Source organism: Eurosta solidaginis, chromosome 4, assembly GCF_040869045.1.
Source record: "Eurosta solidaginis isolate ZX-2024a chromosome 4, ASM4086904v1, whole genome shotgun sequence".
Classification (NCBI taxonomy): Eukaryota; Metazoa; Arthropoda; class Insecta; order Diptera; family Tephritidae; genus Eurosta; species Eurosta solidaginis.
In genome coordinates this window covers 104,548,109-104,565,274 of record NC_090322.1, presented here as the reverse complement: position 1 = coordinate 104,565,274, position 17,166 = coordinate 104,548,109, and the positions used below count along the sequence as shown (strand labels likewise).

The following is a 17,166-nucleotide window of genomic DNA, read 5'->3' as shown; positions in this document are numbered from 1 at the left end:
AAGGTGATATATATGGTGACATACCTACAAACATAAATAAAAGTTCCATGTACTTTGTTTTTGTAAATCGATGGACTAATGTCAAAATCGTAATGCGCCGAAAGTTGATGTATCAAATCATATTAAAAAAGAACAATCAGCTGTCACCGTGCTACGACCTTGTATAGTTCCGCCATAGCCAGAACAAACTTTTTTTGTTGTAGAGGAGATGACAGCTCAAGACTTTGCATTTGTATACGTGAATGCGTTAGGCAATTTTTGCTGGGTACTAAGCGATATTAGCACACAAACACACACAAGGGAAATATGACACTCGTCATATAACTCGTTCATTCAACAAAGAGAGCTCGCTTTTGAGAAGATGAAATTCTTCATCTACAACAACTACACTCGCTGAAATTTGAATTTACTCGCCAACCGTCACTATTAGATGCGATGGAAAATTAACGCTTTTAATATGCACGCACAAACATGTACGAGTTCAGACACGACTTTTACGATTTCACGTACAAACATTTCGATTGAATACATGGTTTATGTTTTTGATTTTATACAATTAAACACGAACAAATTGCGATGTACATTTACACATTTTTTTCACAAACTTTCATATTTTTGCAAACGATTTGCAATCGCGTTGATTGCTATGGGCTTTGCAATCTCACTTCTGAGCTGTAAGAAGGGGGTTTTCACTGCTCGACCTTCTCACTTTATATTTTGTCAGGATTTAAACACACATGTTATAATATTTAATGAATATTTAATGAATAAAAGTTTGTATTAAAAGAGTTTAATTAAAGTTACATTGAAAGTTAGAATATTTGATTATATTTCATTTGGCCACACACGCATGGATAATGTTGTTCGTTTCGACTCTTGTTGGTAACTAACTTATCGTGAGAGAAAGACTATTAGGGTTGCTGTTGGTCGGTAATATGCAAATATGGTAGGGTTGTAATTATTCGTCTTACACAGGTTAAACTCTTACCTATCCACAATCAATCCCGACATACAAAATGTAGTTCCTGCTTGCAATGTGTCCCCACATGACACCAGCCATCTGTTCAATTGTAATGTGGAACCGACGCCCCTAACACCCCTCTCACTATGGTTCACCCCTGTTGAAACTGCAAGTTTCCTTGGACCCCCGTTAGAGGATATTGATGACAATTTGTGATCGGTCGCGCCTATTGGATGGGGCGAAGCACTGCTACAACAACAACAACATGAATTGCACGAGCTTTACGCAGACGTCAAACATGTCCAGAATTGTAAAACACAGCGGCTACGATGGTTAGGCTATGATATACGAATGAAAAATTTATGTTCCTGCCAAAAAGGCATTATTATCGGAACCCGCCTACAGAAGCAGAGGAAGAGGGCGGCTTCTACTACGCTGGAAGGCCCAGGTGGAAAACGATTAAAATTCCCTTGGTGTAACCAAACGCGCCAACGAAGAAACATCTGAGGCTATTCGTTGGATGGCCAAAACCTTTTAAACGGTTAAGATCCAATAACGAAAGTAAGGGATGTATGGGCAAATCCCCAAAACTTTTACTTTTTTGGATACTCGGGTTTTACACACGGGCAAAAAACTTAAGGCCAGAAAAAAGTACAAGGACATTAAGTTTGACCTTTTGACTATCCGATCTGATGATTTTGAAAATTAAGAAAGTTGACAGTAAGTTTTTGCAGTACTTCGAAACGTAGAAAACGTGGATTTTTACACTTTTTCAAGCGATACCCTTGATTTTTTTTTTGTTTTTGAATTTTTTCGATAAAATTTTGAGGCATAGCTGAAACGCTATGGGATTTAAACTGAATTTTGTTTTTGAGACGGAGGTTCTAAGAGTATGAGCAAAATTAATGTGCCCCTCCAATACTCAAAACTATCATCAATCAAAGTAGCGATAGCCTATAGCTTTTTGAGGAAACTGAGTATTGAAATTTGGATTATGCACGATAATAGCCTATCAGGGACTAAAAACACCTGGGGCTTCAAATTCGACGTGCCTCTTTCAGTTTTGAAGGTAGAGGCAGAAAAGTGGAAGCACTTGGTTGCGTAAATTTTTTTCAGGAGCATGTTTTTTTGGGGGCACAGCTACAATTTTACTTTTATCACTTCATACCCGTTTGTTAACTTTTTCTCTACACCACAGTAGTATACCATCAATTGCCTCATCTTGGAATATTCACGCAAGGAAAGTTATTGATGTCTGTAAATGGGGCAAATATACGAAATTTTCGCCAAAAATTGGCAATAGTCAAATAGTGTAGAAAAAAATTTGTTTTTTTAACCAGGTTTTATTTAAAAGTAAATGAAAAGAAACACAAATTTGGTACAAAAATTTAAAAAAGAAAAACAAATTTTTTCTACACTTTTTGACGATTGCCAATTTTTGGCGAACATTTCGTATATTTGTCCCATGTACAAACGTCAATAACTTTCCTTGCGTGAATATTCCAAGATGAGGCAATTGATGGTATACTACTGTCGTGTAGAGAAAAAATTAACAAACGGGTATGAAATATTTGACGGTTACCCGGTTTAATATTTTTGCCGATATCTCTAAAACCGGGTTTCGGGTATCAACAAAATTTATCCTAAATATACCCCACATAGATATGTACATCCTGATAAAATTTCAACACAATCGCTTAAGAAGTGTTTAAATAAGTAAAAAAAATTAAGGTTTTCCGGATTTACATTTTTATCAATATCTCCGGATTTCGGGTATTTAAACTTTTTTACGTAAACATACTTCGTTCACATATCTATATGTTTTTAAAGTTTCAAAAGAATCGGTAGAAAGGTTTTAAAATAAATGTGTTGCAAACTTTGCATTAAAAAATATTTGGCGGTTATTCGGTTTTATATTTTTACCGATATCTACAAAACCGGGTCTCGTGTATCAAAAAAATTTGACATAGCTAACAGCTGCATATATCTCCATATTTTGTTAAAATTTCGATATAATCGAGGTGTTGAAATAAATGTATATTTAACATTGCGACCTCAGTTTATATTGTAACGATTTTACTGCAATTCCCCTTATTTGCAATCTTCTGCCAACGTTCGTATCGCTAAACTGTTGAATAAATAACCCCAATATTGAATAATGGAAAAAATGGCCTTTATTAAAGTACTTCACAATAACACTTATACTTTGCAACGAATAGCTTGCTTAATAACCAAACTGATTGATAGCTTAAATGAAACTCACTCCTCGCCTCTACTGTCGCGCCTTTAATACTTTTTGATTTCTCATTGCATACTTCCAGGCTTTTCCATTCCAGAACTTACTAGTTAGTTTCAGCTACAAACTCGCCAGCCAAAACTACGTTTATAACTTCTCATTTGAGTAATACTTGCACAAATTATTGCCCTCTCTTGTGAGCAATTCAGATAAGATATATGCATGTGTTTGCGCATTGCTTCTCCGCTGCTTGTATACGTACATGGTACATATGTGTAGACGCAATTATTGTTTGGTTTATGTAGATACATAATGATTGATTCATGTATGTGCATGATACCACTGTTTAGCATCGGCTTAGAGATGGCAGCACCCCTTAGTTTTGCTAATATTCGTAACAATATATATTTTGGTCGATCTTTTGACAATATCTTTTTGAGGCATTATGTAAGACGAGTAACGGCGATGCACTATATCTCCAATTTACCCCTCAATGTTCCTAACAAAAAGATATTTGCGTGATACCATGTTTCCAAAAAAAAAAAAATTTTCTCCAAAAAAACCAAAGTTTGGCGGATTTCCCCATATGTATTTATAATTCTATTTTCTAAAAAGTATGTTCTGACATACACCAATGTTATTTTTTGAGAATTAAGTTTAAATGCTTTGGAGTTTTGTGATAATTTAGCGATTTACGAAATATCTTGAGCAGTAGATACTTTGTTACTTCAGAAATTTTTAAACGTTTAAAAATTGAATTTGAATTTTTTTTGAATACATATAATCTCAGTGTATATACACCTATACAGAGATCTCGCCCTATATGTCGATCGAAAATTAACATAAATTTTTATATGAAAATATTAATCCATGTATTGTTTTTAGCTTTTTTTGACCCCCCGAAACCTTGGGGTCTGTTAATTTTCGTCGCCCCTTTTTACTCATGCTTTATCGTCCACAATGATTCAGAGCATGGTAGAATAACCAGGTGAAGTAAGCCGTCAATTGTCTGGCCCTAAATTTTCTTTATTCTGTCATTCGACTATCGGAAAATTTTTCAACAATCTTGTCCCCGAAAAAGTGTTGTTTTTTTTTTTTTTGCATTTTTTCAGGAGTAAAATATGCCACTTTTAGTACCTCTTCACAGTAACGTATTAGCTGAGTGTCGATGGATCCGTACTGCATTTAGTAACAAAAATCACTCATTTGGGTATTTTCAGTGTTGTTCATAAGTAAAGCCGTGTTAAAACTACGATCATATTGCTGACATATTCATCAAATAAAATTTAAATAGGGACTGTATTCAGTAAGTGTGAACTTAGAAATGAACATTTTTCATTCATACAAATTATATGAAGTATTAGTGTACATTTTAAACCTCACACTTACCGAATTTACCCCGAGGTCTTTGTAAAAGCAAACTATTTTATGTTTTTTCTTGGGCAACCCTGGTTTTTAGTCATTCATACAACAAGTACACCAAAACTTTCGTGTTATAATTTACATATGTAACAATTTCGATAAAACAATGGTATTTTTAATCGTTTGCTGTTTTTAACTTAAAATCAGCCCCTTAAAGTTTAGAGGAATGTTGTATTTATTGTTATTTGCACTACATGAATCCGGCTTGCTTCGGTATCTACTAGTATCTTCTGGTGTAAGCCCGACTGCCGCGGCGGCCACCCTGCAAAAATCGCGAGTACTCCATGCTTGCATGTATGGAGTACACGTTATGGACCAACCGTGTGCTTCGAAATTAACCACAGTTCATACAAAAAATATGGTCCAATTAACATTGCGATGTCCTAGGACTGGACCATATACTCTAGCCCCGCATTACATCAGAGTAATCCATGGAGTACCCACAGTCCAATAAACATCGTGTAATGATTTCAATCGTTAAAAACGAGCAATGATCGGCTTACAATATGTTCGTGTAGAAAGATGAGTTGGTCCATTGCTGCATTACAGTGAAGTATAATGGTAAGTACTCCAGTGGACCACATGATCAAACGGTTTTTGCAGGGCATCTGTCTCCTCACATATTTTGGTAAATAACATATCGTTAGCTTAATGCAAAAATGTGCTAAGTCACGTTTTTTGAAAAATTGTATTTTAATGCAGTTTTAAAACTGAATTCAAAATACAACGTGCACAAAAAAAAATATTTTAATTTTTACGTGCTGTGGGCAATGATGTGTAAATGTGCTAAGGCGTCAGCTGTTCAAAAAAAAATATGCTAAGTCAACCAGTCAATAATATCAATCTGAATTACTACTCATTTCTTTGTGTACGCATTTTATTTACTTATTTATATCATTCAGTCTAAAAGTACATGCTTTGTTGTTGTTGTTGTATTAACGATGAAGACACTCCCCCAAGGCTTTGGGCCGATGTTGATGGTCCTTTGCCAGATATATATCCGGTACGTTCCGGTCACAAAGCACTATTAAGGTACTAGCCCTACCATCTTGGGAACGATTTATATGATCACATTAAACCTTCCAGGCCATCCCGCCCTCCCCACCCCCTAGCTCCTTGAGGAACTTGGGGTCGCCAGAGCCTCGGCTGTCAATGAAACATGATTCGGCACGGGTAGGTGAGGTTGACAATTGGGTTGGAGAAGCTATATATTTCGCTGGCAACCCCTTGAGAAGGTTGCGAACACAACCCAATTGAGGCATGCCTTCGGTGTTTGATAAATGCTTTGCGCTGACTTTTATCTACTTCAATTTTTACATGTCGATAACTACATGCTTTCTTACAGACTAGTTAAAAATAGAAAACAATTCAAGTTGAAACTTATATAAGCTGTTTTTAAAATTAATAACACTACTGAATCTATTTGCTATGTAGATGTATAGTCCTAGTTATAGGTACATTCATAGCATAATTCGTTATTTGAGTTATTTCGATAAATTTCACAGACCGACAAAATTCAACCATTATTCAGACCCAGAAACCAGACTATATATTTCCGAAGGTTTATGATGCGCTGAATCCAAATCTGGCCTTGCTCTATCAGCTCTGGTTTTTAAGATATCCTAACCTAAGTGTGCAAAAAATACCGTTTTTGCCCATATTTGAGGTTATGTAGCCTTGCAGATATTTTCTTTCACCAAAATTAAAGCGTAGCATCTTTGAATACAGGTCTTATTCTTTCAAATGGCGTTGAGTTTGCTCAAATATCATTTTTTTCGCTGAGATATTTTATTTAAATTAAAATAAGTCATTTTAATCGTAGATTACCATAATATATAAAGAAAAGAATACTTAAAAATCATTTTCTTACATTTTTTTGTTATATAAATAAAATTGATAAAAAAAATATTTAGTATTTTAAAATTTTTTTTTCAATTAAATAAAAAAAATATAAAAAAAAAATCGGCCCACTCCGGGATTAGTGGGGATGATTGCAGAATTGATTGAAGTTTTTTATGAGACAAAAAAATGGCGAATTTCGAAAAATCTCGAAAAACTGAAAAATTAAAAAAAAACTTTAAACATTTTTTTATATTTTTTCCGAAAAGTACATTTAAAAACAAATTGAAAAAAAAAGATCCCAAGCGGTCAACTTTTGAAAAAGTTATAGCATTTTGAAAACAAAAACGGTGTTTTTTTAAAAATTCAAAACTTTTTTTGAGTTGGATGAAAAAATTTGAGAAAATTCTGAAAAACTTCTTTCGTAAGCTAGAAAAAGAAGAAAAACTTTCAGCCAATTCTAAAGGGGTCGGGTTCAAAATTGGTCGAATGGATGGAATACCCCATATATTTTCAGTAGTATTTAGATGGTTGGGGTCGGCAGGCAAATTACCAACAACACAACTCAAGTGATAAATTTCTCGGCATTTTTCACATTGCACTGAAGTTTGGGCGCGATCAACTCTATGGTCACAAACAAGGCATAATAATTCAAATGTTAAAATATGAAGGCACAGGAAAAAGCTAACAGAATCAATGTCACCAATACAATTTCAATTGATATCCGCCATTAAAGAAAAATAAAAGCACAAGTTTAAATTTAAATTTGAAGTTTAAATTTAAAGTTAAGAAAAACTCGGAGCACGGCAAAAACACGTCCGTTGACGACGCTATTATGTATGTACATATTCCTTGCTTGTGTACAATGTGATACTCTGAAGATCCCACCATTTCGTTCCGTTGACTAAAACTTTGTCATTCCCGCTCAGGAGTTCCGTAATCTTGGTGCAATGAAATAATGGCCACAGAATTAACGCTTGAAAAATGGAAGTAATGCCTGTAGGCATTATTTCATATACAATAAGGAATTAACTCCCGTCCACAAAGGAAATACATTTTCGTGTACGTTATTTCATACTTCATGAATGTAGTATTTTTTTACGATATTGAAAAAATCAAGAAGTAGCACATTAAGTTATGAGCGCGAGTATTTTCAAAAGCGACTCTGTTTTGTAGTATTGCCTTAGGAAAATAAAATACACCACTTTGCAAATGCCTTCCCGAACTGCCCTGGTGTTTTATAATTTTATTAAGAAATTTACCATTTGTATACCTAGTTACATTAACATAATGTATTTCAATAATTTGAAATCTTATTAAAACCAATTGCTCAAATCTATGATGTCCATTACTTTACTTTTTAGTTGGAGAACAAAGTGGGAAAGCAAATCGATCAGTGGCCAAACATATACCTGGTCCTAATTTGGAACAACTAGGGCAGCGAGCGTCTACAGCTGCATCTGAAATAAGTAGGGCCCATCAATTGGCAATGGAAAGAGGAGAAAAACTTAATTTATTGGAGGAAAGAGCGGAACGCATGGCCAATCAAGCTCAAGACTTCAGTGGAACAGCACATCAATTAATGCTTAAATATAAAGACAAAAAATGGTATCAGTTGTAAAAATCTGTTTTAAGATATAATTCTACCACAGTTATTGTAATATTGCTTTTATAACACTTTCTACTACATCAAGGTACACTTATTATTTTCTGTTTTCAAATAGTAATGTTATTTATAAACTGTTTTTAATAAAAATTCAAATAAATATACATGAATTCATGGATAACAGCCCAACCTAATAAAAACGCACCACGTTTTTTTTTAACGCACTAGAACAACCGACTTTTTATTTGGCCTTACTGAAATAAGCCTGCGCTTGCACAATGTACAATCTGTGTCTAAACGTCGAACCGAAATCCAGGGCTGGTTACTGTCATACAAATTGTATGTATATGAGACATTTCTGACAGAAAATTTCCACCGTGCGTTTTTATAAGGTTGGGGTGTAGACCGTTTATTATTATTATTAGGGACGACGAAGTTAAAATTAGAAACAAGACTAGCACAGCACAAGTCAGACTTTAAACAAAATCCACAGTCAAATACTTATAAAACAGCTTTAACCCAGATATGCCCAATGTCCTATATATAGTCCACCTACTCAGTTGTTTATATAAAGAGTAGCGGACTGTCGAGAACCGCTAATTTTACTCATTTGGTTAGTTTTTGTCCCTAACTTGCTGGCGACAGTTCGCTTTGGTTAGTTTTCTCTACCATTTCTACGAAATTAATTTACAAATTTGTGCTTTTTTCAAAATGTCGGAATTTCTCGCTACCTTTGCACGGTAAGTAAAAATTAGCTAATTTAAATATAAAAAATCAATGTTTTTTGTCGAAGTTCGTATATTTGAAATATTCGTCCACTGTTATGTACATAGAAAACTTTTGTTGGGGTTATAGTGAAGTTGTCGTATTAGCGAAAAATTTTGCGTCCTACATGTAGGACATTGGGAACATATTATACTACATATAATTTTTTTGGGGATTTTCTCTACAGGAAGCTTTGGCCATTTTGGAGGATGATAGTACGGATTTTGATACCATAGCACTATTTCCACCAACAAATGCAAATGCAGGCATTACCGACGAGGATTCCGCGGAGGAAAATAATGTTGATATAAATAATTTACCAGCTTCGCAAATGAACAGCGGCGTTGAAATATTTTCTAAATAAAATGTGCATGATGAGTGGGATTATGATGATGACACACCATTGTCAAAAGTAAAACAGTTTCCCCCGAAGAAAGAGAATCTTAAAAAAGAAAACCAATTCCCTACGTGAAGGAAGATGTTTTTAGCGCAGATGCTGAGTTTATAAACACTGATGAATTTTTCGATTTAGCTGAACATTCACCTACTGCTCTTTTTTACTCAATATTTGACGATGAGTTATTTGAAATATTGACAAGAGAGATAAATAGGTATGCAGCTCAAAGAAATAGAACACTCCAGGTGGATATATTTGAAATGAAATGTTTCATTGGAGTACTGCTTATTAGTGAATACATTCCAATCCCCAGAAGAAGAATGTTCTGGGAACGCTCGAAAGACTGCAGCAACGAACTGGTTTGTGAAGCTATATCAAGAAACAAATTCGAGTTCATAATCTCCAACATCCATTGTAATGATAACAATTCTTTATACCAGTCTGACAAATTTTCCAAAGTAGACCATTGTTTACACACTTGAATAAAAAGTTTATGGAAGCTGCCTATACTGAAGAAAATCATAGCTTAGATGAAGCCATGGTTCCTTATACAGGAAAACACGGCTGTATGCAGTATATCCAAGGCAAACCAATACGCTACGGTTACAAGCTGTGGGTTGGTACGACTCGGCAAGGCTATATGAACTGGTTCGAACCTTATCAAGGTGCTTCCACAAATATCAGTGAAATTTATAAGGACCTTGTTGTTGGAACGTCTGTAGTGCTAGAATATGCTGACGTTTGTTAAAATGGAAGGAACAACATTTTCATTTGTATTTCGATAATTTTTTTCTTCAATCTCTCTACTTGAACAACGTACCAATAAATAGATTTTTGGCACGGGCACAATGAGGGAGAATCGTATTCCTGGAAGAACTTTAACTAATTCTAAGAATATGAAGAAAAGTGCTCGTGGTAGTTACGATTTCATCAAAATCGCTGATAGCAACATAATATTCATAAAGTGGAACGACAATAATATCGTGACCTTTTGTTCCAATGCAATCGGAGTGAATCCCACAAATTTGACCACGCGTTACCCCCAAAAGGAAAAGAAATACATACAAGTTGAACAACCATGTGTCGTAAAATATTATAATAAGAGCATGGGAGGGGTTGATCGTTCAGTCCAAAATATTAGTCTTTACCGCACTGCCATAAGAGGTAAGAAATGGTATTTTCCCCTCATAACCCATTGTGTGGATATGGCTGTTCAAAATGCCTGGCAGATACATAAACTTAATGGTGGAACAATGGATCAATTATCTTTCAGAAGAAGTATTGTGACAACTTTGCTCACCCAAAATAAAAGGGGTAATGTCTATCAAAAAGGACATCCTTCACAAAGTTCCATCGACGATTTGCGGTATGATAAACAAACCAGGTGTGGCGCTTGCCATCAAAAAGAAACAACAAGGTGCGAAAAATGTAATATAGGATTACATGTACAATTTTTTGTTACATATCACAGGAAATAATTTAAATGATATCATAGTGTACCATGAGCCCAATGTCCTATATATAGGACGGCTCTAAAAACCAACTTTCAAAATAAATTTTTTTAAAATCATTATCAGTTCTTCTTTTTATTGTCATTTCTATGGGGAATAATACAAAATCACGATGGAAAAGTCCCTGTACAACGAATGGGCATATCTGGGTTAATGGCCCACTGTGCGAGGAGCGGCCACTCTCCCAATTTAAACAATGCAACTATTCTCCAGCAAGAGTTAAACTATAGCAAGCGCCTCACATTGGAAATGCTGCATATAATTAACACACCACCTAACATACGACTAAATTACAAAACAGATTTTGGCGGCTCCGCCCACATATTTAGACATTTATTAACTAACAAATCGACAGTAGAAAGCTCCGCGTCAAACAGAACGGACGTGTAAAACAAAATGTATGTTATTATTTTATTGTCAATAGTTTAAGTTGATGTTATAAATAATGTTATATTTGTTATAGATCCCTTGAAGATGATTACCGACAGTTGTAATCGAAATATATCGGAACACAAAATTAAAACTTTGTTGTTTTTATTATAAAATCAATATTTGACCTCGAGCCGGCAAAAACCATCTCTGAGTTATTAAATAAAGGTCGCCGAAATAATTATTATTTTACTTGAGATATGTATCTCAAAGATTACTCTGGCACACAAACAAAAATTGGTTTGTGCATCTCACGACAGCCTGATATCGGCGGTACACTAAAGAAGAACTGTGCTTACCACGGATGCTTCGTAACGTTAAATTTCACGTTAATCAAGAAATTTCAATTGTTTCCGTTGAAACACTTGCGAATGTTATTGCTAAAGCAGTTATTAAAATAAATTGCCACCGGGAAAATTAAAAGTTTATTACACATAATTTTTGTTTTAAGATATTTAATAAGAAAAATAAATACATCATTATTCTGTAGTACTTTGAACTTAGAGACCAACATTAAATCAGTAATTGCTGCGACTGTGAGCCGTTCATGTTCCATCAATGCATTAACTTCACGGTTATCAAGCAACAAAGGATTCAAAACACTTATCTTTGCCAGAGTGATTGAAAAATTTATATTATCTAATTGAATTATTGCTCTATCGCGGGCAAGCAGCATTTCAAGCAGATGACCTGTATCAATATTTTCCTTCCCTACTTCCGCACCCGTTTTTTACTACTTCTGTTATATAATTAATCTGTTCCTGCGCGTTTATTTGTATTTGATATTTATTCCCGTCAATTAAGGTCACTATTACGGTATGCAACTCAACTCTGGTTGGGTTGAAATTTCGCAATTTGGTATTACAGATTCCAACTCAACCTGTCAAAAAAATGTCGGTTGAGTTGTCCAGTCTAACAACTTTTTGTGGCATTACCGTTTACAACTCTGTGTTGGTGTAGAAGACGTCAAAATCTGACAACTTATTACTAGCAGTTTTCTTAGAAAATTTTGCAGTTGCTTGATGGTTGTTTGGATAGAAAATTGTAAAAAAAGTAATGGAAAGTGGGTAATTAAGCATTTTAGAATTAATTTAAACTAATTTTATAATCAACAATTTGGTACACATTTATAGAAAAAACAAGGTTTCAACGAAGGATCAAATAGAAAAACTGATTAAACTTATGGAGCGACATCCCGAAGTTGGACAAGGAAAGCCGCAGTTCGGATGCAGCCAAAATAGAGTGAAGGAATTCGCCTTAGAGCTGAATAGTTTGTGACCACCGACAAGAACTGCAAAGGAGTGGACACGTGTATGTAGTAGTCGTGAAAATAGATGAACACATTAAAAGCGCATTGACATTTTACATATATATATCTATATATATTTCTCTTTTAGGTTTGTGTACATTGTAAAGCGAATTTAAAGAGAAAGTTTTCCAACAACCGCAGCAGTCTTGTTGCAACCGGTGGAGGTCCGTCGCAAGAAAAGTCCCTCAGCCCGCTAGAGGAAAGTGTTCCGCAACTAATTCAAATGAGAAGCCAAGTTGCACCTAGTGGTCGAGCTTTTGGGATGGAGAAAATGCCACCGGCTAGCGATGACGAAGAGCATGTCAACACTGCGTCTGCAGCCGCGTCCACGACTAGGGAGCCCACTGCTTCAAACGCAGGCGACATTCACACTCCGTCAGGATCACAGGGATCACGAAATCGTCGGCGTGGCATTGTTGAAACTGAGCGTCTGGAGATTCTAACCAAGCAGGCAGAAACGCAAAAAACCTTTTAAAAAAATTGATCGGCTAGAGAGGACAGCACACGAAATATGTAAAGTGAATAAAAAATTGCTGGAAATTAAGCAAAAAAGATTTGCTTTACAAGAAGCAAGCACAGGAAGCTAGTGAGCTATGTGCGTTGGAGGCAGAAGTCACAAAGTTAAAAATTAAAAAATTGAGCCGCTCAACAAATACTCTTATGTAAATATTTTAGTTATGTTTTTTGTCCTGTTTTTTTTTAGAGAGAAATATTTTTAGTTTTAAGTAGAGCTTACGATTTCTTCTCGAACACAAGCGAGATTTTCGAGACACGAGAATTCGAGAACTCGACTTCTTGCGAGATTCTCGTGCCTCGAAGTACTCGTAAATCTCGCGAGCTTCTCGAAAAAAACTTCATTGCTGTATGGACAGTATTATACACTTGTTTTTTGTTTACTTGTTAATTTTGTTTTATTATATTGCTTTTCAATGACATTTAACTCAAAACATATTTATTATACATATAATTTAGTTCACAATATTTTTTTAACGAGACATCGAGAATACGGCTTTTCGCGAGATTCTCGGATCTTGAAATACTCATAATACTCGCGAGCTTCTCGACTTTCAAATCTCGCGAGATTCTCAAATCTCGAAATACTCGCAAGCATCTCGACTTTCAATTTAGTCGCTGCATTGGCAGTATTCTATACATTTCGGTATTTTTTAGTTGTTGTTTTGTAGAAATTTTCGATTGTGCTCCAAAAGAAATTGTAAGCTCTATATAAAACAGCGAATGAATCGATTAAATTGAATGTCGAGAATCTCGCGAGCCTTACGAGCAATTCAAGATTCGAAAATCTCGCGCGAAGGCGAGACTCACGAGAACTCTCTTCTCGAACAAGTTCGAGAAATCGTAAGCTCTAGTTTTAAGTTCTTAATGAAAAGATGTTTTAGTTTACATGACATGAAGTGATATTTTACTTTACATTTATAATAAGTTTTACGAACAATAGTTTTAAGAGCCACGTGATATTTTTGTTATGAGTATTTATTTTTGCCAAACCTTTTGAAAATAAAAGACTGAATGAAGTACAAATTTATTAAATGAATAAAATAATATTATTTCGAATCATTCTGGCCTTTTCAGGTCAATAATGTAAGCCACACGCAGATAAAAGGCAGCGAAATTTGCTCTTTATTACTCCAATTGTTCTCTCTATAACATTTCGGCCCTTGAGTGTACGGTATTGTACGGTGTAGATTGCGGAAAACCAGGTTCTGCGATGCGAGAAGGAGTGATAATAAGTTTTCAGAGGGTAACCACCATCGCCTTAAGCAATGGATTTTACAAAATTTATTTGTATATATAATAACGACCAGTCTTACCCAAGATCCAACAGTTACTCTGTATTCTTTCGAAATGCACCTTCAAGTCGCTTACATCAAAAACAAATGAGTCGTGATTAGCGCCTAGGTGCCTGGCATCCACATTCCGGACGTACATTTTGTAATCGCAAAGCTGAAAATGAAACAAGTTTATGTTCATTTTTACTTACAATCATGGCGTTTAAGCTGTGGTAGCCTTTCCTATTTAGATATAAATGTTGCATTTCTTTTATTGGTGAAATTATGCGAACGGGAGTCCCATCGATACAACCCACTACTCCTGGAAATAAAGTAAAATGCGATTTTTGAAGCGCTTTGCTCCTCTGCAGTCATTTGGGTTTTGATCCACTTCGCACAAATATTACTTACTTACTTAATTGGCGCTTAACCGTCTAAACGGTTATGGCCGTCCAACAAGGCGCGCCAGTCGCTCCTTCCCTCCGCCAACCGGCGCCAATTGGTCACATAATGCGAGTTTAAATCGCTTTCCACCTGGTCCTTCCAACGGAGTGGGGGTCGCCCTCGACCTCTGCTTCCATAAGCGGGTTCCGATAGAAACACTTTCCTAGCCGGAGCATCATCTTTCATTCGCATAACATGGCCTAGCCAGAGCAGCCGCTGCGTTTTAATTCACTGTACTATGTGGATGTCTGCGTAGAGCTCGTCATCGTCAACGCGTAGAGGTCCATAAATCTTTCGAAGAACTTTTCTCTCGAACACTCCCAAAGCCGCTTCATCTTCTGTTGTCATGGTCCATGCTTCTGCCCCATATAGCAGGACGGGTACGATAAGTGACTTGTAGAGTATGATTTTCGTTTGTCGAGAGAGGAATTTGCTTTTCAATTGCCTACCTAGTCCAAAGTAGCATTTATTGGCAAGATTGATTCTTCGCTGGATTTCAGTGCTGATGTTGTTGCTAGTGTTGATGCTGGTTCCAAAATAAACGAAGTCTTTCATTATTTCGAAATTATGGCTACCAACAGGGGCGTGGTTACCAAAGCGCGTATGCGCTGGTCCTTTGCTCGATGACAGCAGGTACTTCGTTTTGTCCTCATTTACCATCAAACCCATTTTTACCGCTTCTTTTTCCAGTTTGGAGTGAGCAGAACTAACAGCGCGGGTGTTTAGGCTGATGATATCAATGTCATCAACATATACCAGTAATTGCACGCTTTTATATAATATTGTTCCATTGCGGTTAAGTTCCGCAGCTAGTATAATTTTCTCCAGCATCAAATTAAAAAATGAGCACGATAGGGGTCACCCTGTCTGAAACATCGTTTAGTTTCGAACAGCTCTGAGAGGTCCTTCCCAATTCTGACTGAGCTGATGGTGTTGCTCAGCGTCATTTCGCACAGCCGTATAAGTTTTGCGGGGAAACGAAATTCAGACATAGCGGCATATAGGCAGCTCCTTTTCATGCTGTCCGAAGGCGGCCTTAAAATCGACGAAGAGGTGATGTGTGTCGATTATCTTTTCACGGTTTTTTTCCAAGATTTGGCGCATTGTGAAAATCTGGTCGATGGTAAATTTACCAGGTCTGAAGCCGCACTGATAGGGTCCAATCAGCCGGTTCACGGTGGGCTTCAATATTTCGCACAATACACAGGAAAGGACCTTATATGCGATATTAAGAAGGCTGATTCCACGATAGTTGGTGCATTTTGCAGTATCCCCTTCTTGTGGACTGGGCAAAGAACACTTAGATTCCATTCGTCGGGCATGCACTCGTCCGCTCATATTTTGCGAAGAAGCTGCTGCATGCGCCTTACCAACTCCTCGCCGCCGTACTTGAATAGTTCGCAGGCAATCTATCAGCGCCCACGGCCTTGATGTTTTTCAATCTGGCTATTGCTATTCTAACTTCATCATAATCCGGCGGGGGGACATATATTCCATCATCATCAATTGCGGGATCGGGTTCGTCATCTCTGCGCGGTGAATCGCTGCCTCCATTTAGGAGAGCAGAAAAGTGTTCCCTCCAATATCTAAGCACTCTCTGGACATCAGTTACAAGGTCGCCGTTTTCATTCCTACAAGAGTTTGGCCCGGTCCTAACCCTAGGACTTATACCCAAGTACAGGTGTGGCCAGTAGCTACTTTGGAGTGATGTAGCTCCTATATCGCTGGAAATATTGACTTGAAATTTTTGATCTAGGAAAACGAAGTAAATCTACATCGATTGGTGTCTTATTTGTCATGGGTCCTTGCATTGAGGAGATATAAGCTTTCCAAGTTGACACCTACGACTTCTTATACCCGGGTACAGGTGTGGCCAGTAGCTTTTTTTCTCGTTTTTTCTCATTTTTTGAAGGAAAAAAATTTTTATTTATTATTTTCTTTATAAAATATTATATTATTGATTATTTCTTATAACTAAATATGCAAACAAATTTAAATTATTCAATTGTCTTCATTATTTTCACAAATATTACATGTAAATGTATTTGAAGAATGCTGTATGCATATTGGGCGCTGCCATATTCTGCACATGTTACGCGTTCGTCTTCTGTGTTGGTCATGGATGTAGCAGAGAAAACAGCTTCCAACCTGCTGTTTCTTTGGTTTTGCACCAGCAGCTGCAGACGTTGATAGCCTATTGTCAGCACTTCCTTGCAAGGCCGTACTTATGAAACTCGCGACTGCAATTTTTGTGTTGAAGTTCCGCATCACTTGCTGATTCACCGACCGCTCTTCAATTATGGGCATAGACAGTTCCTTGGCGAGCTGGCGAAAAAATCTCTTACGCTTCGCATTGGTGCATCTGATGTTGGGATTATTCTCATAATATATGATGTACGCTGCCAATGCCGTCAAATCAATCATATTGAAGAATAGGGACAACGGCCAACGCTTTGTCAT

At 36.4% G+C, this 17,166-nt stretch overlaps 1 protein-coding gene across 13 annotated transcripts in view; it reads left to right on the top strand.

The window, feature by feature from the left end:
* Tomosyn (syntaxin-binding protein tomosyn) overlaps positions 1-8,228 on the top strand; it is an 835,312-nt gene extending 827,084 nt beyond the window's left edge. For all 13 annotated transcript variants that reach the window (XM_067782366.1, XM_067782362.1, XM_067782363.1 and 10 more), the window contains one exon: positions 7,823-8,228. In XM_067782366.1, the coding sequence (XP_067638467.1) occupies positions 7,823-8,079 (257 nt within the window). In that variant the 3' untranslated portion in view covers positions 8,080-8,228. The remainder of the gene's footprint in view (positions 1-7,822) is intronic.
* Positions 8,229-17,166: the final 8,938 nt, after the last annotated feature.